We start from the raw sequence: 23,604 nt of genomic DNA on the forward strand, positions 1-23,604 counted from the left end.
GCTCAGACCTTGGATGAGGACGAAGTGAATGAATCAAAACCAGGGTGGGCTGGCAGATATGCCCCCGCCGTGGGGTCCTGGGCAGGTCCCTTTTTCTCTAGGACTTAAGTCAGACAACAAGGGAAGGAAGGAGAGGCTATGCGAGCCCCAGGGCCCGGGCCCACTTCACCTCTTTCCCCCCAGCTCGCAACGTCTACCCTTTAGCTGTGCCCTCCCGGCGGCCATCTGTGTCCCGTGGAAGCAAAGGTCAGAGAGCAGTTACTTTGGATGACTTTTTATTTTGCATTTCGTATCTTATCCAGCTTCACATTCTCACAGGCTCAGCAATTACAACAGCCACCTCGTCTCCCAAGTCTGAAAACGTCAAGACAGCCACAGCTGTGGCCAAAGGCAAAGCACGGATGTGCTCACAAAACAAAAAAATTGCACAATTTTTTTTTCCCTTCATTTTTCTGAAACAAATGCCTGACACAAAGGCTTATTGCTGGAGAATGGAAACCCTTTTCTTCTTCATGCCTCAAACTAAACATTAAACTTATCTGACAAGGCGAACAAGGTCTCTTTAATAATTAATTGCACACACACACGAAAAATCCTTTATGATGCATAAATATTTTGTTACACAGGGTACAAAAATACTTTCACTTTTTGGTTGGTTTCGAAGTTCGGAAAGAATGAGGAGCATGGGCAGGGGTGGGGTGCACTGTGGAGAGGTAAGCAAACCGGGCAGAGAAAGGATTTTCTTAGCAGTTGTTGGCCCTGCTAGGAGGAGGAAGCGGAGGGCCCAGATTTGAAATGAAAAAGAAAACACTACCTCTGTCAGGTGGTTGTTGCTGTTCGGCCTGGAAGCGCGTGGGGGTGGGGGGGGGGCCCCGGCTGCGGGGTGGAGCGAGCTGCGGGGCTCGGTCCTCACTGAAGCAGGGGGCTGTAGGGGAGGGTGTGGAGAGAGGGACCGGGAATGATGAACCATTGGTGGCCAGGACCTGTTGCTATGGTGACACAATGTGAGAACAAACTGTACACTCACATATACACAAGTTGAAGTGTCTTAATTCATGCCAGAAAACATGCAAAATTAAATGCCTCATTTCTCTGAGGTGGAGCTATGGAAGCAAGTCTGGACCAGAGGTCAGGCCTTGCTCAGTCCCAGTGAGACCTCTGGGCTGGGTCTGGGTATCCCAGCAAGAAGCACCCCCTACCCCCCCAATCCTCCCGGGACGCCTTGGCGAGGGGGCTCTGGGGAAGGACAGGGCTGAGGGAGAGGAGAAAGGAAACAGGAAGCAGTCCACTGAGTCAGGCTTAAAATTCACAGTCTTTGGAAGGAAGCAGCAGCTCTCCACAGGCCGCCTGGGGGCAGTGGAAGCTCAGAGCGGCTTCCTCCCCAGCGGGGCAGGGGCTTCAAGCTGCGGTGACAAGACCTGGAGGGAGGGGAGAGAGGTGGCCGTGAGCAGAGGGGTGGCACTGGAGCTGAACCCAGGCCTGGCCCTTGTGACAGGCTGCAAGATGGCTGGCAGGGGGTGCCGGTGGGAGGAGAAGGGGAGAACCCAGCCAGAGTGCCTAGTGCGCAAGCTCAGGTGGAAGCCTAGCACCAGTGAGCTGCCCGGCTCAGGCAGGGGGAGGAACCGTGGCCCCCGCAGGAAGCCAGGCTCTCGCACACTTTTCCTCCTGGGCCTCTGGGCCAGCACTTACTGAAGAACTAACAGAACTGACGATATTTCCATCCTTGCTGGGTGGTATCAGAAGAAGGGTACCAGCGCACCTGCAAGAGAAGCCAACGTCAGGAGCTAGCTGTGCAGTCCCTTCTCTTGACCGGGGAGCCGTCAGCGTCCCTGCTGGAGTCCTGCTTCTGTCACTGACTGGTAAGACGCCGGGCCAGTTACTCACCTCTAGGCATCGGTTTCTTCATCCTGAAAATGGGAGAGCACCACCTGACCCGCCTCCTCCGCAGGGTCGAGGTTCAAGTGAGAGAAGCCTTACGGAGGGGTTCGATACTCCGCTCGGCCCGAGGGTAACGTGCCGGCTTGTACCAGGTGGAGTGTTGGCAGTGGGGGCGCTGGGCCAGCGATCCGCCCCTCCCCCTGAACTGGGAGAGTGCAGAATGCCTGATGTTGGGAGAATGAACCTAGTAGAGTTTTGCTCGGCTTCTTTCTGTCTCAGGGCCCTCATCCACGTTTAGGACAGAGATGACTAGGCTGATCCTCATGGGTGTCCGTAAGGATTAGGGGAGACACAACATACAGACATCTTAGGAACCAAAGCTGCCGTGGTCTCCAAGGGGTACGACTCCCAGACGTTGGTACTGTCCTTGTAGGATTCTCTAAGGAAGCCAGGGCTGAGACCCAGCGGATGCCTACATCCCTTTCCACCCCACTGCTCCCCCCATTATCAGCCTCCCAAGTCTTAGAGATTTGTAACCCGCCAGCTGAGTCCTCCAGTGGGGGCCCGGCAGCTACTTCAACCCCCAGGCCCTACGGCCCAGTAACCCCAGAGCAGGATTCCCAGAGACGGGTCAGGAAGTGACCTGCCCTCCCTTTCTAGGTACAGCCTCCCCATGGGCCCGTCGTCTGGGCGGTGAGCTATGCTGGGTGCCACGCCAAGACCACAGGGAGGCCACCTGCCCCAGTTAAAAACAGCATGCCTGCCCCGCGGCTGCCTCGGAGTGGTGGTGGAACATGGCACCACAAGACAAGTCAGGGGCAACGGGCAGAGTGCCCAGAGAGGGGGGCCCGGGGCACCCGGAAAAGGAAGGGACGGCATGCAAGAGCCAGCGTAGAAAACAAGTACCAGCTGGCCACACAGACCACCCCCTCGACACTGCAGCAGTGGACTCAGTTTCCCACTTGGCTGCCTGGAATCCCCACCTCTAAGCAAGAAGATAGCGAGCAATGCCAGGTCATCTGGGGGCTGGTGGGAGCTTCCTGAAAACTGCCATGTCTCCTTCAAAGTACAGGTGTTTCACACACCCCAGGACTCTGGCCACCACACGCTCAGCAGCAAGTCAGAGGCTGGTCACCCTAAAATGCAGGACACTTGGCATATAGCAGGAGCAGGTCCTAGGCCACCTGACCAATACCAGAATCTTCCCTGGGCTCCGAGGATGTGGCACTGCTCTCACCAGGACATGGCTGACCCCAGGCCGCTCGAACCACCCTGATTAAGCGCCATACTGCACAGAAAAGGGTCAAGTGCCTCTTCTGGCCTCTGAGCTGTCCAGCCTCAGAGGCCACTATCTTCTCTCCTGCCTCCACAACATCTGGAAGCAGTTCCCTCCCTTCTCGGCTGACAGTCGAGGGGGGGGACGCCTCTCCTCCCCTTGGCTGAGCTGTGGGATGTGCTCTCAGCTGGAAGGGTGGCTGGACATGGAACTCATCCCACAAGAGAGGGACACGGAGGAAACCAGCACAGTGGCTACCAGCCAAACCTCTGACCCAGTCCAGCTCGGGAAACCCCCCCGTTAGGCAAGGACGTCCGGCCAGGCTGGGTGTCTCGCAGGGCTGGACAAGGGGCGAATGTCGGTTAGCGTGGGAAGGACTCGGAGGCCTCTGACTCTCTCTTTCTCTCTCTCTCTCGACGGGGGAAGCTGAGGCTTCCCGCAGCTGCATAAGGGGCTCCATCGGCAAGCCTGCTTCATGGGGTCCCCCGCTCTCCCCACTAGGTGCCGCGACTCGGCCTCCAAAGCAGCAGTCTCCCCCCAGCCTGAGATGAGCCACCACCTCCTTGGGGAGGAAGTAGAAGAAAGCCCCCATTTCTGAGCTTGGGACCAATGTGCCATCCAGGTGGACAGAACATACTTGAGGGGCTGCCTTTCACTTCCTCAGACACCTGGGATAGGCTGGCAGTCAGGGCTCTAGAGGAGCACTGTCCCTTCCTGCTCCCGCTCAGAACAAGAGCCCCGTAAGGTGTAGCAGTCAGGGCCAGCATGTCAGGCAGTGAGTGCTCGGCCCGCTCCCAGGGCCTCCAGTTGTTCACAGGAATTGTGCAGGTCCTGAGAAGCCACCTCACAGGGACAGGCCCGTGGGCATCTAGAATGACCCGGTTCCAGGAGGGGCAGCATCAAAACAAAGGGGGGACATGAATATTCAGTCGTCTCTCAGAGCTTGGGATGGACTGAGAAGATAGGTGGACAGAGGAATCAATCCACATGAGAAGAAACAGGAATAGCCAAGAAATATGGGCGCCTCACTCATCAGAAAGTCAATTAAAGGAACACTTGGGTTGGCATGTCTACACTTTGACCTTGTCATAGTTGTAGGGGTTTACGATAAGGAAAACCAGCAGGATAGGCGCAAAGGGTGGACAAGGGCGTCCACTGCCTCACGGCCGTATCAGCACAGAAAACTGCGTGAACAACCTAATGTACCATCGATAGGGAGCTGGACACTCTTACACAACAGTGGGTTTGCCAGGCAGCCGGAATGTAGATCTACATTTACTGACGGGAAACAAGGGCCTAATACTTAAGCTTTAAAAAGATTAAAAAAAGATCCACATCTATGGATCTTACACACATGCACCCAACCACCTACCAAGCCTAAGGACTCAAAGTAGCCATTTTCGGGGGAGCAGGATAATAAGCAAAGGGAAAAGAGAACCTTATCATGCCCATTATACAGATCAGAAGATAGAGGCAAGGGAGTTCATGTAACATTAAGGTCACCAGTAAGCGGTGAGCCAGCATAAGAGCCACGGTCAGAGACCCCCACATCCTCAGGTAGACGTAGAAAATGAAGCGCAGTCTGGGAGGACCCTGGGATGCAAGGGGACACAGAGAACCCCTGCTTTTAGGCATGTGCCAGACCCCAGTGTGCCCCCGCCACCCATACCTCTTGGATGCCTCACCCTCTTAAAGAGAAGATTCTACGAAGAGAACCAGGAGGTCGAACAAGATGACCTCATGCCAAGACAGAGTGGGACTGAGCCATCCCCAAGCCCCTTCCTGCAGGTCTGGGCCCTGTGGCCACACACGGATGCCTCGGCCGAGGCTGGGCTAGTGGCAGAGGGCACGCAGTTGGGGTGTGCATGCTGGGATAGAGCAAGGAAGGACTGCTTTTCATCCCCCTTTGCTACTACCTTCTCTCCAAGTCACCTCCCTGCCTACAAGCACAGAAAGTCAGTTGTGTTGTTCCTCTGGGGTCAGAATAAGGCCCTCAGGATCAACAGCGTCCACTTTCCTCATTGAGGATTTTCAGCCTCCACTTCTCGGCAACACTGTCACAGGACAAGGAGGGAGCTCTTGGAAGGTGAAAACACTGGAAAACATACTCTCCTGCTTACGAGTGCATCTGGTCCAGACAGGGTGGTTTACTGCTGTGGAGACGGACGTCCAGAGAAGTCGAGTAGCAGGGACAGAACTAGTTACTACCTGGTCCAATCTCTTGTTGTTAGCCTTCCTCCTGAAAAAATGCCATTATCCTTTGAAGTGGCCTTTATTCCCTTCCCAGGGAGGCCAGAGACAGGAAGTGAGACCCAATCAGGCTGCTCCAGCCCTCAGGGAGGCCCCAGGGGGCACTAGACAATAATGATAATAAACAGTAACTATGATAACCGGCACTTCTCTAGCTCTCCCTCTATACCAACATGCGGAAAAACAAACACTGATAAAGTAGGTAGGATTATCACCATTCCAAAGAAATGGAGACACAGAGAGGTTAAGTAACTTGCCCAAGGTCACACAGGTGTTGAAAGAGCCAGGATTTGGACTGAGGCAGCTGGACTGGAGTTGGGACAGCCCCTGGGCATGGATAGGGCGGGAAGAAGCTGGAAAGGAAGGCAACCGGAGGGCACAGAGCCCTGCAGTATGGAGTTTAAGGACAGGCTGTCACGTGCCCCTCCCAGCCAGCTGGGGAGCCACCCAAAGAAAGGGCAGACGCGCCTCTCCTTACGAACCTGACGTACCGTCTCTGGCTCCCAACCTCTGCCCACCATTGTCATGGCCAAGCATCTCAGAGCAGATGGGGTAGGACCACTCCACCTGATCGGGTCTTGCCCTCTCATTTCACAGATGAGGACACACACGGACGCCCTGAGGTGAAGTCACTTGAGAAAGACCAAGTAGCTAAATGGTGGCAAAGCTGGGATCGGAAGCAAGGAGGCCAGCAAGGCCTCGCAGGGCTGCTGCAGTGGAAGTCCCTGCTTGGCCAGGAGCTCTCCTGCCAGCCTTCCACACGCTGCCAGGTCACAGAGGACAAGCACTGTCTTCCGGGCTCACCGCAGAACCTGGTCTGTGGTAAATACCCAAACATTTCCCTTTAGCGAAGGATCTTTACCACCTTCCGATCCCCTGGTCAATTTTCCAAGCGCCAAGTCTAACCACACTCTGCCCTCAGTACGATCTAACGTGGCCGTGGCCAAGGAGAACTCCCCCGCTGAAGGAAACCGCCTGCAAGGGTAGTAGCCGGGGGGAGTCCGTGCCTTCCACCTTGGGACTGGGTGGACCCAGATGTCACTAAGCCCTTCAGAGGCTCGGAGACAGACATGCACTCAGCCCTCCCTCGGGCAGCGCACCCAACCTCTCCCACCTCAGCTTCTGGTTCCTGTGAACTCTCCCCTTCCTGGCTTCGCACGTCCTGTTCCTCCTCCTGCCCCACTGTCCTGGCCGGGCCCCCTCCGTCCACAGCAGGGCGGGCCTGGCCCCGTCGCCCTTCCCCAGCCTCAGCTCTTGCTCGGTCCGGGCCAGAGCGGGCTTGCCGTCGCGCCTCGGCCTCCCTGTGCTGCTGGTGGCTCCCAGTCCGGACGCCCTGCTGCGTGTCCTGTCACGGCCTCAGGGAGGCCCGGGCCCGAACGGACCACGGCTCGCCGGCCCCTCGGGCACCTGCCACGGCACTCGGCAAGCACAGAGCCCCGCAGAGCCTGGGGCCCTCCCCAGCCGTCCCCCCGAGAAGGGATCGTTCCCTCCTTCCCGCCCCGGCGCAGGCTCACCGCAGAGCGTCCGGGCTTCGCGAGAACCAGCGCACACACGGAGCCCTCAGGACGCGCCCGCTGCGTGCCAACACTTCACGTGCTGTTAACGCCTAATTCCCACAACAACGCTGAGGCACAGAGTACGGTTCCCATCCTTCCAGGCAGTAAAAAAGGCAAGACTCAGAAACCTTTAAGAGCTTTCTGAGGTTTACAAAGACTGGAGAGGCAGAGGCAGGGCCCGGCTCCAGAGGCCACACTCCGGTTGGGACCGCAATCGGGGCTCTGTCAGCATGGGCGGAACGCAGCGTGGTGCCCACCCGCAGGTGGTCAGGGGCTGCTGGGACCACGCTGGGTCTCTCTCAGCACTCACACTCGGCCGCCGCCGATCCTCCACGTGGCTAATCCTCTCCCTCCCTCTGTCTGAGCCCAAACCCTCAAGATAAGGTCATGGAAGACAGCAGTCCTGCTGCAGCTCTGGAGGCATGAGTGGCCCACTGGCCACCCAGGAACAAAGTCTGGCCAACTTAGAGCCTCCTTCGTCCCCTACCCACCTCTCCCCCAGAGGGGCTTACCTGAGCGTGGAGGGCGGCGGCGGCAGCTGGGTAGGTGAATGCAGCAGGTGAGATGGCTGGGGTCAGCTCTGTGGTGTACAGAGGGTAGGGGGCCCAGGCCTCTGGGGACGCGGGGATCAGAGCAGCCCCCATAAGGTCATCTGCAACGGGAGACAACAGTCCCCACTGTCAGAGCACGAGTCTCCCCTTCCACTACCCCATTCCAAAGAGAGAAGGGGACCTATCACAGTGGTTGAAGCGTAAGCTCCCTGCTGAGGCCAGACTTCCCTCAAGGACCCCAAGACCAAGGAAACAAGCCCTGTTAACTTGACCTGGCATGGTGAGCATTCTCTCTGCTTCAAGAAGCCCTCGGATAGGCCCCTGCCTGTCTCAACCAAGAGAACTCAGAGAAGGCTTCAGGGGAGCTGGGTGATACGGACAGCTCAGGAGCTCAGTCCGTCTGCAGTCCAGCAAAGGCTGCAGGGGTGGAAGGAACCCTAGAGAGAGGTGGCTGTGGACAGAAGAAGCCTCCTGGCAAGGACTGATTCCCTCAAGGACAATCTTGATGTCTTCCCTCCGTATGCAACTCTGCCCAGGTCCCCAGCTTGGGCCAAGTAAAAGGACAGCAGACAACAGACGACAGCTCTGAGCACCACTCACAGGGGTCCCGTGCGATGAAGTGTGCTCCTAGGGCAGGGTGAGCGTTGGTGGGATTAGGTGTAGCCATTAGCTTGTTCTTGGCCATCTTGGTGTTGGCTTTGGCAAACTCTAGCCTCAGGGTCTGCGGGTTCTCAGGATCAAAGCGAATACCCTACAAGAGAAGGGAAGGAAAGGAAGGAAAAGACTTTGTAGGACCCAGACTGTCCACTGCAATGGGTACAGAGGGGCCCCAGAAAAGAGCTCGCCTAGGGGGCACCTGCATGGCATGGTCAGTTGAGCGAATGACTCTTGATTTCGGCTCAGGTTGTGATCTCAGCGTCCTGGGACCAAGCCCTGAGTTGGGCTCCCTGCTCTGCGGGCAATCTGCTTGTCTCCTCTCCCTCTGGCCCTCCCCCTGCTTGTGCTCTCTCTCAAATAAATGAATCTGAAAAAAACAAAAACAAAAAAATGATCTTGCCTAAAAGCCTCACCCATGCAGAGGACAAGACAGAGGACAGACTGCTTGGACCTTGTGAGTAGTGGCATTTGACCCAGACAGTAGAGCCAGGGACCTGGCCTCGGAATGGCTGGGAAATCAGGCACATGTGCAGGCCCTTTCTTGGGGGGGCATGGAGTGGGGCAAGGTTTGCAGGAGGCAGGACAGGAATACTCGTTGCCTCGAGGTCTGTGGGTTGGGGAAAACCTTGTCTACTCACGTTCAGCGCATTCTTGGCCGCTTCTGCTCCTGCTCGGCTGTCAAAGATCACAAAACCAACAGGCTGGAAGGGAAAGGAGAGAACACCCTTGCATGTCTCCCAACATTCCACCTTCCCCTCAAAAATAAAACAAAAAACAGCTTCTTGCCTATATCTTCCCTATGTTTAGCTGCAACAGGAGAAGTTTCTCATGCACCAGAAGTCTCCCATCCAGGTTCCAATTGCAGGAAAGGGTATCAACGGAGCTTTCTCTCAACACGTTAAACATTACCCTCTCGGTAAATCTTTTTTTTTTTTTTTTTTTTTTAATGCATGCAGGTCGGGGCGCCTGGGCGGCTCACATGGTTAAGCGTCTGCGTTCGGCTCAGGTCACGATCCCGGGGTCCTGGGATCAAGCCCCGCATTGGGCTCCCTGCTCCGCAGGAAGCCTGCTTCTCCCTCTCCCACTCCCCCTGCTTGTGTTCTCTCTCTGGCTGTCTCTCTGTCAAATAAAATCTTTAAGCAAAAAAATAAAAATAAAAATAAATGCATGCAGGTAATTAAGAGAAAGTTCCAGTGTTTTCCCCAGCAAGAAAGGGGATACCAATGTATCAAGGACATGAGAAGGCTCCAGGTTCAATCAAGGGGCAACAGGTTGAAAACTTCTCCAACTGCATTCTGGCAAGTTCACTCCAGACCCCAAATGGCCGCCACAGGGCCATCACGAGCCAGAGCACAGCCACCACATCTGTGCTCTTCAGCCCTGGGGCCAAACTGTGGCTTCTCAAAAGCCAGAGGGGGAGTCCCAGGAGCTGACTGGTTAAGGACAGGGGAGCTGTGGAGGCCGCTCTTACACCAGCCCAGCACAGAAACGGGATGAGAGGGAGCAGGTCTCAGCTGCCAGATGCCTCAAGATGAGGAAAAAGGCAGCAGGCTCAGGTCCAAGTTTAGCAGTCGGTCTGGGCTGGGAGGAAAAAAAACTTTGGAGAGAAATTACCTGTCTCGATGTGAGCTTGATCAGGGACCCTTCATAGCCCTGCAGAGAGAGAGGTGGTCATCACGGGGAAGGTCAGAAGCCTTTGTTGCACTATCCTAGTCCCCCTCCTCCAGCTCCCAGCAGCACCATTCTCACACTCTCCCACCCTCCCCCAACATCCACCACCCTGACCTCCACCACTGATGTGCGCCCTCTGCCCTTGTGTTCCCTATCACATGGTCTAGCACGCGGGGCGGGCATCATGCGGCATCATTCATCATTTCATGCATAAATTCCCGCTTGCTCCGCTAACTTGTCATCTGGAAGGACAGACCCTACCTTGTAAAGTTTTCTCAAAACTTAAACTGAAAAGTCTACACTGAATCACAAAGATTCCTTATATGGCCAAGTCAACTCAGATTCTCTCTTGTTTCCACTTTACAGATGAGGAAAGAGAGGCTCAGAAAGGGCTAAGCAATCGGCGGAGGGCGACACGTGAATGAGCAGAACCAGGACAGGAAGCCAGGTCTGCGATCACCATTTCTGATACGCTGCCCTTTGTCTTTCCTGCTGCCCTATCCAGGTCAGAGTCATTCCTGCTGCTTCTGCTCCGGCCTAGGCTCTGCCCACGGGTGGCTGGGTCCAGACTCACCTTGAACGGTCGGAAGAGCAGGTAGAGTTCTCTGGGTTTAATGTCCACAGGGAGGCCACTGACGAACAGTGTCCGGACCTGGGGACAGAGACCACAGTAGACAGGGATAATGGCTCTTCCTTCAGGAAGGAACTGGAATCCTTCCAGAGGGGAAAGAGGAATTCCGAATATCCTGGGCTTCCTTTGGAGGCCGAGACAAACGAATACTCGGGAGTTTCACAGCATTTCACTTTTCAAAGCCCTTTCTGTGCACTTTGCTTTCTCTGCGTTCATCCCACAGGTGATTCAACAAGCACCTGCTGAGCACCTCTGTACACAGACCCAACAGCGCCCGGAGGAGAGAGCCCTATGTGATAAGCACACAGATCAAGGATCCCTGAGACTTCAAGAAAGCTAGGGTATCTTACCCCCAACATTAGACAAGTCAAAATGTATACAGTTTTCAGAAGATACCGACGGACCCCTGGTTGAGAGGCCCTGCCTGGTCTAGAGAAGACGCAAGGATGTAAACGGATCCTAAGTCTTAGGTCACGCTACACCCTGTAGTGATTTCAACGGAGGGCCTGGCATGCTCACATCCGTCTCCTAGTGCTTCCTACACTAGATGGAGGTTCTTCAATGGCAGGGACTATGTTGTATTCTTGCCTCTATGCCCCGTTCTTAGCATGGGGCTGTATTAAACATTTACTGAATAAGGGACCTGGCTAAGGAGTCAGAGAGGGAAAGTTACGCTGGGTTTTCAAGAATGAGTAGGATCTTGCCAGCTTCAAGTGAGGCAGATGGTGCTGTAAGTTACGAGCCTTGCCCTCAACATGGTTACAAGTTGGTGACAGAGCCAGATCTAGACACCAGACGTCCATCCTGTGACTCTGACCAAACCTGACCTCCTGAACCGGGGGTGAGGTCCCTGAGAGGGCTGGCAGGCACTCGACAGCACCACTCTTGGTGACATGTTGCTGGTACCAGACGCTCAAGTAGCAAGGCCAGATCGGCCAATAATTAGAACGGGGAGGGAGGATTTTCCATTGTTTAGGTCCATTAAAAATACATATTAAAACTGTGGCTGAGGCATGAAAAACCCAAATGAATAGAGCTTCCCTATATACTTGACTCCTGATTTCAAAAAGTTGCATCTCAGGGCACCTGGGGTGGCTCAGTTGGTTAAGCATCTGCCTTCGGCTCAGGTCATGGTCTCAGGGTCCTGGGATTGAGTCCTGCATCAGGCTCCCTGCTTCTTGGGGAGCCTGCTTCTCCCTCTGCCACTCTCTCTCTCATGATTAAATAAATGAAATCTTAAAAAAAAAAAAAAACTCTTAAAAAAAAAAAAAAGTTGCATCTCATACCATCGAGCCAAGCGTAAGTCTTCCCAACTCATCCCTGCTGGTATAAGAAAAAGCTCACGTGCCTCAGCCACCCCCACCCCCCATGCGGCCATTCCTGACGGCATTTAGATGCCCTACAGTGGCCACATACCCTTCTCCAGAGGCACCAAAGAATTTCCTCCATGCTCCAGTGATGGCCTCCTGAACCCAGGCAACAGCCCTTCCAATGGCTTGAATCAAGAACCTGAGCAGCCAGGCTAAGTTACACCCAATGCAGGCAGGCAGGCACACAGACAGACAGACAGACACACCCCCAATGAATACCCAGACCTCAACAACAGAGCCAGGAATGGCAAAGGAAACCAGCCCTGACAGCTGCTGGTAACCAGTGTCACCAATCCCGCCCACACCAAGAATGGCTCCCAGCCCACGGCTGATAAAGAATGGGTGAGGACAAACTTCTTCTCTCACATAGGTTTTTACCAAGGAGCATACCAGGCAGAATCCCTCGCAATTCAGGATGCATCTTCCCCCTCTGGCCATGCCTCTCCCTCCCCAGACACGCCTCTGCTTCCAGGCACGGGGTGAGGATTCTGCACATTTCACTTCCCTGTGTACGCAGCTCTCGGGCATGGCCCTGTTTCCAGAGGAACCTGGGAAGAACTGGACAGCCCAAGCTCCTGGCAGAGTGAACCCAGCTCCTGGACTCCAAAGAACAACGGTCCTCTACACCCCTCCGCCCTTTGATTAGAGGGCCTTTAATTTACATGTAAGCCCTCAAACAGAAGTGATATGCTCAGGTCACACGGCTTGTTCTTAAAAGGCAGAAGACCTGGGACTCAAAACCCAGGTCTTCTGACTACTCGTCCAGGCTGCTTTTGGGTGCCAGGACTTGGGCACCCAGCCCACTCCCCAAAGATGGACTGAAAGTGTGCAAGCCCAGCCAGGGCCGTGCTGGATGGACCTGGATCAGTACTACTCCCTCCTCCCAGGGATGTGGTTTTGGTCCAAGACATGGAGCCAGAGCGGCCCCACAGAAACCTCTGCCTCAGTTCTCCCCAGGGGCCACCCATTTCACCCAGGCTAATTTTAAACCCTTCCTCAAATGGCTCCTTTCTGGCCAGACCTCCCCAGAGGCTCCCTTAAATAGCAAGTTCTCAGCACAAAATTTCCTGCTTGGGCTGGGGGTGGGGTTGAGGGTGAGTATGGGGGAGCTTTCCCTCATTCCCAGCTCGGATCCTTGTTTCCAGCCTTCCCTCTGGGCCAGACGACCCTTTTCCCCTGTTTCCATCTTTTAGGTTCTACAGTGTCCAAAATGCTACAATCTGGCTACCGTCCTGTCTCAGGAAACAAGCTGAGGTCAGGCAGTTATGGATCAGGTGGTGGGTCCCCATCCGCCAGGTCACAGGAAGCTTAACCTGAATACTCTCCTTGGTCCTTACTTGATCCTAGTCTCGCCGGCAGATGATGTGCCCTCTGCCTATCCCCTTGTGCAGATAGGGAAACTGAGGCCCAGAAAGGGCTCATACAGCTTAGCTCACAAGGGAGCCAAGCTGGGTAAGACCCAGGCACCCTGACTTAGCCATCTGTGCCACCAGGAATCCATCTTGCTGTGGGGACAGAGGGAGTGGCACGGAGGTGGCCTCGTTAGCCCCATGGGTGGGGAAAGAGCTGCCTGTGTCAGTTAGGTAGGCAGCCCCGTCCCCCAGGCGCTTGTTTAGGATGCTGGGGTGATGGGGGCAGAGCAAGAAGGAACCACAGGTGGAAGGAAGTGTAAGCCTAGCCGGCTGCTCAGCTACATGTGGAGAGGACAAGAGGCTGCAGAGACCAATCCCCCTCCCGCTTCCAACTCTATCCGGTCCTGCCCCCCACCCGACAAGCGCCCCCACAGGCTTGTCTCAAGGCAGCTGCTCCTGCTGCCCCTCAGCGCACCCCTTCCTCATTCCCTAACTGAAGGGCACTCATCTTTCGGGTCTCTCTGTTTCCTCATTCCCCCTTCCTTCCTCTTAAGTCTTATGTGGCCAGGACGCCCTGCCTTCTATTGTTCCCACAGTCTAAACTTACCCCCTCCACCTGGACTCTATAAAAGCCCAGAGACAGGAGCCAAGGCTCAAAACTTTCCTATCCCTCAACCGTGCCTAGAGTCAGGCCTCTGCATTTAAACTACCCACCTCTCCCACCCCATTTCTGTGCACCTCAGTCCGTTTAAATGAAAGACTCCCACCAGGCACAGATGTGGCCCAGCAGGGCACAGTGACACGATACATGGGGGAGAGAGCAGGCTCTCGTTGGTTACACCAGAGTCTGCATCCCAGCTTTATGCCTGGCTCGGGGAAGTGGTTTCATCTCTCCAGATCTCAGTTCCTTCGTCTGTACAACGCAGATACCATCTACCTCCAGGATGAAGAGCTCACTTTCCTCTATGCCCAGCACATAGGAGAGGCTCAGTGAAATGCTGTTTCACTTAGGGCTCCTGTAATCACAGCATTGACCTACACAAAAACCTCCCCTATCAGGTACCGTGAGCCATTTATTTATAAAGTTGCCCAGTGAGCCTGGATTGGGTCCAAGCCAGTCCGGAGCTGGGAATGCAGGTGAGTCAACCATAAGTAGTCATTGGATTCTTTAGTGTTCCTCTTCCCTAGGGAGGGAATGGCCAAGGTGGAAGGCACCATGGAGACCAGCTAGTTCAACACTCTCACTCTGCAGATGAGGGAACCGAGGCTCAGGAAAGGAAGGTGACAGAGCAAGCTGACAGCACAGTCAGATCCTTTAGGGGACGGCAGGGACAGAAACATACAGTGACTTCTCCAAGGCCTTGCCTCCTAGTCCTGTGTCCCAGACTCGCACTGGATACCCCTCCCCTTCCATGCCACCGCTGACGCCACCCTCATGGCAATAGGGTGCAACATTCAGGATAGAGGCTGGGTACAGACAAGGATTCAGGCACCAACTGCGGGGTGATGCCAAGCTAGAAAGATTAACCAAAGCACCCATGTCCTGCCTACTCTGTGTTCAGTACAGGAATTCAACACAAAAACGTTTTTAAGTATTTGAAGAAAACAGAAGGGGTAGTTCACACAATCCCAGGCTACTAGAAGGCACCAACCTTGTTGCCTGGGCCCTTCTTCCATACACTCACCCTTTCTCCAGAAGTATCCAGACAACAAAAGGGATTATCTCCCCTGTCCTGAAACGTCGAAGGCAACAACAGTCCTTCTAAGATGGTCATCTTTATGGCAAGTACCGGTGGACAGTGCTGGACCACAGCCACATCCTCAGTCCAGTTGGAAGGTAAGTTTGGAACAGGGTAGGGAGAGTATTAGGAGAGAACCGGAGAAAGTATGGAGAATCTTTAGAAGTCAGTGAAAGAAGAAACATGTTGAGGAACAGCTCTTCCGGTGGAACCTGCTAGAATTACCATGTTGACATGGACAAGGAACTTGGCCACAGAGGTGTGCCCATAAAGGACACTGCAGACATGGCTATGCAGCCTTCATAATGGTCAGGAGCAGACTTGACCTTGCTGGAGGTCCCAGCCAGCCCCAGGCCTGCCTAGAGGAACCAAATGGCCTTTAGCACAACTGTGTGCCCCATCCAGGAGGCTTTGGGGGCTCCTGAGGCTGGTCTTCCCTTAGGCAAGTCCTGCTACCTGACCTTCCCATGAGTTGCTGGGAGCAAAGGGTCAAGGAGGTCCAGTCTCATTTAAGTCCATGCCACAGGCTATCACTGGAGGTCAGACTTCCTGAGGTTGTCTAGCTCCTCACTATGGACCCTACAGTGCTGGGGGGAAAGAGCCCTCACCTCCTCCACAGAAGGCCTGTGAGCTGGCTCCCAGTGCTCCAGGCAAGGGGCAGAAAAGAGCATCTCTGAGCGGCCTCCCTCACCCCCAGCATTATTCTTGAGGCCCCTGTGGAGGGAATGTCCCCTAGAGGGAGCCTCTCAGCCCACTTTTTTTTTTTTTAAGATTTTATTTATTTATTTGACAGAGAGAGACACAGTGAGAGCAGGATCACAAGCAGAGGGAGAGGGAGAAACAGGCTTCCCGTGGAGCAGGGAGCCCAATGCGGGGCTCGATCCCAGGACCCCGGGATCATGACCTGAGCCGAAGGCAGATGCTTAACGACTGAGCCACCCAGGCGCCCCTCAGCCCACTTTCTAACCCCAACATGACAGACTCCCTGGAGTCCCTGGCTATTTCCTTCAGGCCTCATACTGAAGGTCTCTCTCCCTCTGTGGCCCCCTGTGGCCCTCCCCAGCACGAGGAAGACTACCTTCTAAAGAGAAGCAGGAAGAAGGGACTCTGACCACCTCATTCATATCTGTGTGTCTGATGTTCTTCCTTCAGACAAACTGACATTTGTTTACAGATGTTCAGAAAAAGTGAAATCAAACAAAAGGCTTCAGGAGCAAGGGGATAGTGACGCACAAGGCATTAGCCTTAGAACAAGTCCAGACCTCCGCGGGAAAGGCCACTAGGCAGGACTCCTCCTCTATCAGTCCAGGTGGACGTCTCTCTTGGTCCTGGACACTCCCCCAGGCAGACCTGTCATTCAGTGCCCCCAACCCAGGCCAGCCCTCTGGACAGTGGCTGCTCAGAGGTCTCCCTCCTCCCCCCAGGGCACACAGAGGACCCAGCTCTCATGGAGGCCATATAGAAGTTGAGGGAAGGGGGCTGTTGGGGGATAAGGAGGGGATGGGTATTCTCTACAGAGGAAAACAGCCGAGCAAAGCTTCCACGTGGCACAGGACGGGGGCAGCAGTCAATGGGGACCCTCCTCCAATAAAGAGGACAACACACTCAGGGCCCTGTAGCTCCAACTCGCCCCAACCTTTTCGATGCAAGACTCCCTTCACACCGAGCATTAAATGTTCAACTTCACAGTTAAGGGCCACAGCAGGGTACTGTGGCTGAGAGGACAAGCTCCGTTAAGTCCCAGCTTTTATTACGAGACAGAAAGGGTAAACACCGCTTTCAAAAACAGTGGAATGCTCATGGATATCAAACCCTCTTAGCCTTTAACTCTGAAGGACAGCCACTGCCTTCCTTTAAACCCCAGCCTTGTAATCTCCAAGGACCAACCACCCAGAGGACAGACCTTTCTCCACAAAGGATGCTGAGGTAGGAAAACATCAGGGCCACCCCTGACCTCTTCCCCACCCCACCCAGAAATAAACCCTGGGGTCCACCAGGAACACTCTGCCCTAGGAGACAGACTCCTTCCTTCCAGGCAAATCCCCTCCTCACAGGGCTGGGACACGAGAAGGACACACCCAGGGAAACCTGACTTTGGGCAATAGATACATCCTACCAAAGAGATAAAAATGACATTTGAAAATGGATTCTTTGCAGCAATCCTGTAGCATCTCTGGAAGTTGGAATTCAATCTGGAAAGGAAAAACTATTTCAACTGTCCATTCCATCAAACTACTGAAGTGATGGGCTTGCTTTGAATCCCCACCTACTCGCAGCTTAGTGTGAGCTCTGGTGTCATCTGGATGGAAAACACCACTTAGGGAAGGGGGGGGGGAGGAGGGAAGTCCAAAAAGGGAAAAACAAGCCTCTCATAAGCCCCTCCCACATCCTTCCCTGACTCCCAGCCCTCTGAAGCAACTGAAATACAGAATATTTGAGCTGGAAGAAACCTTATTTTTAGATGAGGGAACCAAGGCCCAGGGGTCCAGTGAGTTGCTCCTGATCACCAGCATGTCAAGAAGCAGCCCCTGTGTCCCCAGGTGCCTGTGAGTCAACGCTCCTTCGCAGACCTCAATCTCACACACCAACTTACTCAGCCCCCAGTCAAGTCAGCCTTGGGCAACCTGAAAACAAGTGGCCTTTAGCCTCTAAGAAGGCAGAAACAGCTCCTCGCAAACAGTTGATTTGGGGCGGGGGGGTGGGGGAGTGGGGGGTGTGTTCTACTGGATGATCCCATGGTTAGTCCTTAACAGAATTAATTCCAGGAAAGTCAAAGGAAGACAGATAGACAGACTGCTGATTCCCAGCACTAAGTGGGAACAGCCTTGTGCCCTGCTGACTTGCAGGCAGGGGCCGGAACAGGGCCACACACATGCCTCAGAGAGGGCAGCTAGGCACATGTGGCCCCAGATGCCCCGAGTCCAAACGGAAGCCCAGGCCACCCCACCCACCACCGCCACCCCCACTGGCCAGACCCTGAGAGTTTATGAAATGCAGCCTGCACTACGTCCAGATTATGGCTTTCCTGATACAAAGATACTAAAGGTCCTGGGGCACCTGGGTGGCTCAGTCCGTTAAGTGTCTGCCTTCGGCTCAGGTCATGATCTCAGGGTCCTGAGACTGAGCCCCGCATCAGGCTCCACACTCAGTGCAGTCTGCTTGTCTCTTTCACTCTCCCTCTGCGTGCTCTCTCTCTCAAATAAATAAAATCTTTTTTTTCTTTTTAAAGGTTTTATTTATTTATTTGACAGAGAGAGACACGGTGAGAGAGAGAACACAGGCAGGGGTAATGGGAGAGGGAGAAGCAGGCTTCCCACGGAGCAGGGAGCCTGATGTGGGGCTCGATCCCAGGACCCTGAGATCATGACTTGAGCCAAAGGCAGACGCTTAATGACTGAGCCACCCAGGTGCCCCAATAAATAAAATCTTTAAAAAAAAAAAGGGCGCCTGGGTGGCTCAGATGGTTAAGCGTCTGCCTTCGGCTCAGGTCATGATCCTGGAGTCCTGGGATCGAGTCCCGCATCGGGCTCCCTGCTCGGCGGGGAGTCTGCTTCTCCTCCCTCTGACCCTCCTCCCTCTCCTGCTCTCTGTCTCTTGTTCTCTCTCTCTCTCAAATAAATAAATAAAATCTTAAAAAAAAAAAAAAAAGGATACTAAAGGTCCTTTGTCTTTTTAAAAAGATATTTATGTATTTATTTATTTGAAAGAGAGTGAGCGAGAGCAAGCAGGGGGACGGAGAGGGACAAGCAGACTCTGCACTGAGTGCAGAGCCTGATGAGGGGTTTGATCTCGACCCTGAGACCATGACCTGAGCTGAAATCAAGAGTAGGTCACTTAACAGACTGAGCCACCCAGGCGCCCCCTAAAGGTCCTTTTCAGGGTTGCACCAGCCATCATCATACCCAGCTCTGCTCTGGCTTCTCCAAGGGGAAGAAACCCCATTGAGAATGAAGACACTGGAGGACTCGAGCTCAGCCTCCTGTTCACCAAGCACCTGCCTATCAGACACGGAAACAAAAGAAAAAGAACCTCAAACCAAACTGTCAGGGAGCCTGGGTAGTACCCCAGCCTGGCCACCAGCCAGGCAGGTGTCTGCGGCCTTCCTCTGCTGCTTCAACTATAAAGAGGAAGGATGTACTAGCCTCAGGGTCCTTCACGCTCCACCTTGTAGGATACCAAGGAAGCAGGAGAAGGTGACTGGTCTCAGGAGAAGGCTTTGGCATTGCCCTCCAGCTGCTCAGGGCTTAAGCACTCCCCATCTGCCCGGAAAAAGGCCAAGAGCGTGGTGTAAAGGGGGCTAGAGAATGAGAGGGTGACAGAGCAGCAAGTCAGCAGCCAGGCCCTGGGGGTCTGGGTGGGGTCTCTGCTGGGGCAATGTTGGGGTTGCCAAAAAGAAACCTCGGGACAGTCCCCCACACAGGCCGAGGCTTGGCACCAGCAGGTCGCTCTTACCCCTCCCCGGGGCGGGGGGGGAAGGAGGGAAAGAAGTCCCTCTGAGTGGGGCCACTTGACGAGAGGTGGATGGAATGTGGTGACACGGCCCGCAGACGCAGGACTTATAAGGGCTGAACAAGGACACAGGGAAAAAGAGCAAGCAGATACAGCCAGACAGTGGATGGGAATTGGGACACAGGCTCCCGGAAACCCAGTGCTTCCCATGCTCCCTCTGAGGAGCTCTGGGCTGCTCAGCTTCCCCGCACCCAGGGCACCTCCGATGCCGTGAGTCCGACCTGGTGTGAAGCACCAGGCTTTGGATGTGTTCTACAGCCTTTTGCCTGACCCTGCTAATTACAGCCCCAAATCACAGGGTTTGGCTCTCAGGCCCCACTCTGGGCAGCACTCTGTGGTTTCCAGGTCTTTCATACTGGCGGTACTGGCCCATTTTACAGATGAAGAACCAGCTCAGGGATTAGGTGTTGGGACAGCCAGGGGCAGAGCCAGCAGTAAAATCCAAGTCGTCTGGCAAGCTGAGGCACTTCCCCTACAGCCTGCAATGTGTCCTAGAGTCCAGACTTCCAGACTGTGCATGAACAGGGGTCAGGGGAACCAAGCTGGGGTGGTAAGAAGTTCTCTAAAGGGTGGGACAGGGCTAGGTATGAATAGAGTTTTAAATAATAAGGCTTCTGACCTCATGCTCCAGGCCACTTCCAGCCCCAGGAACAGAAGGCAAAACATCTCGGGGACAGACTTGGTCAAAAAGCATGTTGTGAGCACAGCCTACACCTCATTTATAGGGAAGGAGACCAAACTGCAGGAATTGCATGGTGCAGACTCAGTGCTATGGCCGGGGCACTGTTTTCCATTTGGTTCCAGACACTGCCAGGGGCTAAGTCTTTTAGAGGCGACTCAAGTGGCTGGCTCACAGGGCCCCCAGCCGGGAGGCCTTCTGGGCAAGGCTTCCTTCCCTCCTGTGCCATCCACCTCCCCTGTCCCTCCTGGTGCCATGTGGTCCGTCAACACAGATCCATTGCTCGTTCCTGTGCTTGGCAAGGGTCGCAGCTGTCACCACTGCCACGTACCAACCCACGCATCAAAGTGTGAGCCTAGGGGAACCTTATAGCCCTCCTCCAGCTCCGAAACCAATACCTCTAACCCTTAACCACCTGACGTTATTCCACTGTGAACACAGAGCACTGAGCCTACCACACCTGCCCACTACCTGAAGGAAGCAGATGAAGCCTGGTAAGAGATGTTTCCTAACATAATGCTCCTGTTGTTGGGAGGGGATCTCTGTTTGCGAATGGAAGCTGCTTCAAGGGTCTGCATTCTGGTTTGGAGCTCCCTGGTCACAAACATCCCAAGCTGTGCCTGGATATGGCCACCACCATACATCAAGAATGAGGACCAGTCTAGGCAGAAGTTCTTCCATTTCAACAAACGTTCTCAAAAAACGGTCAGGTCCTACTCCCGTAACCTCTCCTGACACCCCCTCCACCAGTAAAAGCCCAAGACCCATTTGGTGAGGGAGAGGGTGGCTAACCACAAAAGGGAGCTAGGTACTCCAGACACTCATCCCATGGCCTTGTCCAGGTCAGGTCCTACCCCTTCTTCCCGGGAGTCCCAGGCCTGTTCAGAACTATACAGGCGGCCATGATGACTTGTGACAGCCAAGAGCCTCTGCTCAGTGGGCCATAAACGACTAAAGGCCATGGCAGATAGGCCTAGACAGACCCTCCCACTACATACAGCCCCTGCCCCTGCTATCCTCCAGAGGCCCCCAGCACAGATGGATCCACCAGCAGACTCTTCAGGAAAGGCTGACTCTTCGGTCAGCCTTGGCACATCTCAGAGGTAACCATATTTTTTCCATCCAAGGATAGAATAGGGAAGCAGCAGAAAGAGGGAGGCCATGCTGTCCCTGGGCAGGGAGTAGATGGGGTTCCAGAATACAGAGCTTTGTGGGGTGTCTATAGCTCCCGCCTCACAGCAACACGGTTTCTGAAGTTCAGCGATGGGCTCTGCCCCACTGCCTCATGGCTTTGCCAGGGGTGCGAGGACCCCTCTGAGGAAGCCATGGTCAGGGGATGGCAGAGAAACTAACAAGTTACCAGACGTCACTGCTATCCAAAACCAACAGCTCAGCAGAGTCTGGGGCCCACGGACCAGGAGCCCAGCCCTCAGGGTAGGTAGGATGGACTCTTTGCCCTCTCAGGACTGTCTGGAGGCCCACTGGGATAAATGGGTGGAGAGCATGAGAGCAAAAATCAAGGCATCCCACACTTCATGTCTTGACTTCACTTCGAGTACTCACCACCCTCTCTCTGGAGACAGGAATGAGAAGAAATCAGAATGTCCAAATGCTGAATGGGATTTAGAAGTTGGTTCTTACTGGGATAAGCTAGCCAGGCTGCCCATGTGCAGGGAAGGAGGAGATGAGACCCAACAGAATGACCCCCCCACACACAAAATGACAGGCAGTCACTTTACAGTGGGTACCATTTCTTTAGTTAAGATGCCCAAAGCAGCAGGGTACCAAGGCGGGTGGTGGGTAGGGGTGGGGGGCAGTGAAAGCAGTAAGCCCCAGTACAGGCAACAAGGGGATGTACTGCCTATAGAGACTGAATAATAAAACTGACTCGGTCTGGTTTTATCACCCCGTGATGGCAATCCTAAACAGTATGTGATAAAATACTCCTCCTACAAGGGCTTCCAGCTCCCATCACCCAGTCTTCGGATACCCCCAGCCCAACAGGAACCACCCTGGAGCAGCACCACCCAGGAGCAGCACCACCCAAAGCTCAGACCTCAAAAACTTTAGTTGCAAGACCTTTTCTCCCCACCACCCCAGCCCTCACCAAAAACCCTAATGTAAAACAGAACAGCAGGTACAGTGTGTGGTTAAGGGCAAACTCTGGGTTCAAACCCCATCTTATCTACTTACTAGCTACATGAAAGTTTTCCAAGATTTTGTTTATTTATTTGAGAGAGAGAGGAGGTGCGAGCAAGTGGGCAGGGGGGGTGGGGAGTGAAGGCAGAGGGAGAAGGAGAGAACGCCAAGCATGGAGGCTGACGTGGGGCTCGATCTCACGACCCTGAGGTGGACGCCGAACCAACTGAGCCACCCAGGTGCCCCTACATGAAAGTCATTTAACCTGTCTCAGATTCCTCATTCATAATATGGTGATGACAATAACGTTAAGCAACTCACAGTGCTGTTGTGAAAGTTCAAGGAGGTAAAATGGTGAGATACTTAGAATAATGCCTGGCACGAATACTGGGCATGGGCTTACTATTATTAGGACAGCCTCTCTATTAGGTTATTTGAGTAGAGAAGTCACATCCGCAACAACCCCGAGGGAGGAAGGGGGCCCAGCCTATAGAATCTGCCAGGACCTATCTGCCTGGGCCCTGTCTCCAGGTAAGTGCCCAGAAGAATAGACGCCTCCCTTCCCTCATATTAAAAAACAAAAAACAAAACCACTTACAGATAGAGAGCAACAAGATGTCCCAGATTCTGTCAAAGATTTTTGATGGCAGAGAAAAGGGAAGTGGCCGAGTTACACGCTGGACCCCCGAATTCCTTCACCTTCATCTAGAGTGCTAACCCTGGCCCATCCTGCCAGGGACTTGGCTGGTACCTCAGAGACCTCTAGAGGACACATGATGGACCCAGCAGTGCCAGGCCTGCAAGCAGCCACGTTGGCCCAGATACACTGGATGCAATGGACAAGCACAGGTGGGGGTGGGAGGGCAGCAAGGGGTCAAGACCCTCAGGTCAAGCTGTAGCTTCTCTGGCTGCCATTAATGCCTGCCTTTCTATAGTTTACCATTAGGCTGGAAAAAAAACTTCTTTAACTCTTAGAAACCTGAACTCCATCCACTCAGGATTCCAAATACTACCTTCCCTTCAGCTCTGCCACAGCCCCCCCACCCCCAGTGAATAATTCCTATAACTTAGCTTTACCTTGTATCATGAGATTAAAGTCTCCTTTTAAAAAATAGAGTGTTTTCAAACCACATGTACCCCTCCCCAGAAACACTGTAACTCTCTAGCCAGCCCTACAAATCAGTAAGGCATGCTTGTCTGGGGCTCCGGAGCATCAGAGGCAAGCCTGCCCTGTGCTGCGGTATTGCCTTACCTTCTGGAGCTCCCGGTACCAACCCCACCTGGGTTAAGACATAGTCTCTAGGGGTGCCTGGGTGGCTCAGTCGTTAAGCGTCTGCCTTCGGCTC

At 54.1% G+C, this 23,604-nt stretch overlaps 2 protein-coding genes across 2 annotated transcripts in view; one reads left to right on the top strand and one right to left on the bottom strand.

The window, feature by feature from the left end:
• LOC102731775 (estrogen receptor-like) overlaps nt 1-23,604 on the top strand; it is a 464,527-nt gene that overhangs the window by 363,355 nt on the left and 77,568 nt on the right. The gene's annotated exons all lie outside the window — the stretch shown is intronic.
• OAZ2 (ornithine decarboxylase antizyme 2) overlaps nt 1-23,604 on the bottom strand; it is a 68,931-nt gene that overhangs the window by 42,121 nt on the left and 3,206 nt on the right. Inside the window, 5 exon segments of the mRNA XM_081829580.1 lie at nt 7,473-7,612; nt 8,112-8,262; nt 8,807-8,869; nt 9,783-9,821; nt 10,414-10,491. Coding sequence (XP_081685706.1) covers nt 7,473-7,612; nt 8,112-8,262; nt 8,807-8,869; nt 9,783-9,821; nt 10,414-10,491 — 471 coding nt within the window.

This window comes from Leptonychotes weddellii, chromosome 9, assembly GCF_054177405.1.
Source record: "Leptonychotes weddellii isolate Sample4059 chromosome 9, ASM5417740v2, whole genome shotgun sequence".
NCBI lineage: Eukaryota > Metazoa > Chordata > Mammalia > Carnivora > Phocidae > Leptonychotes > Leptonychotes weddellii.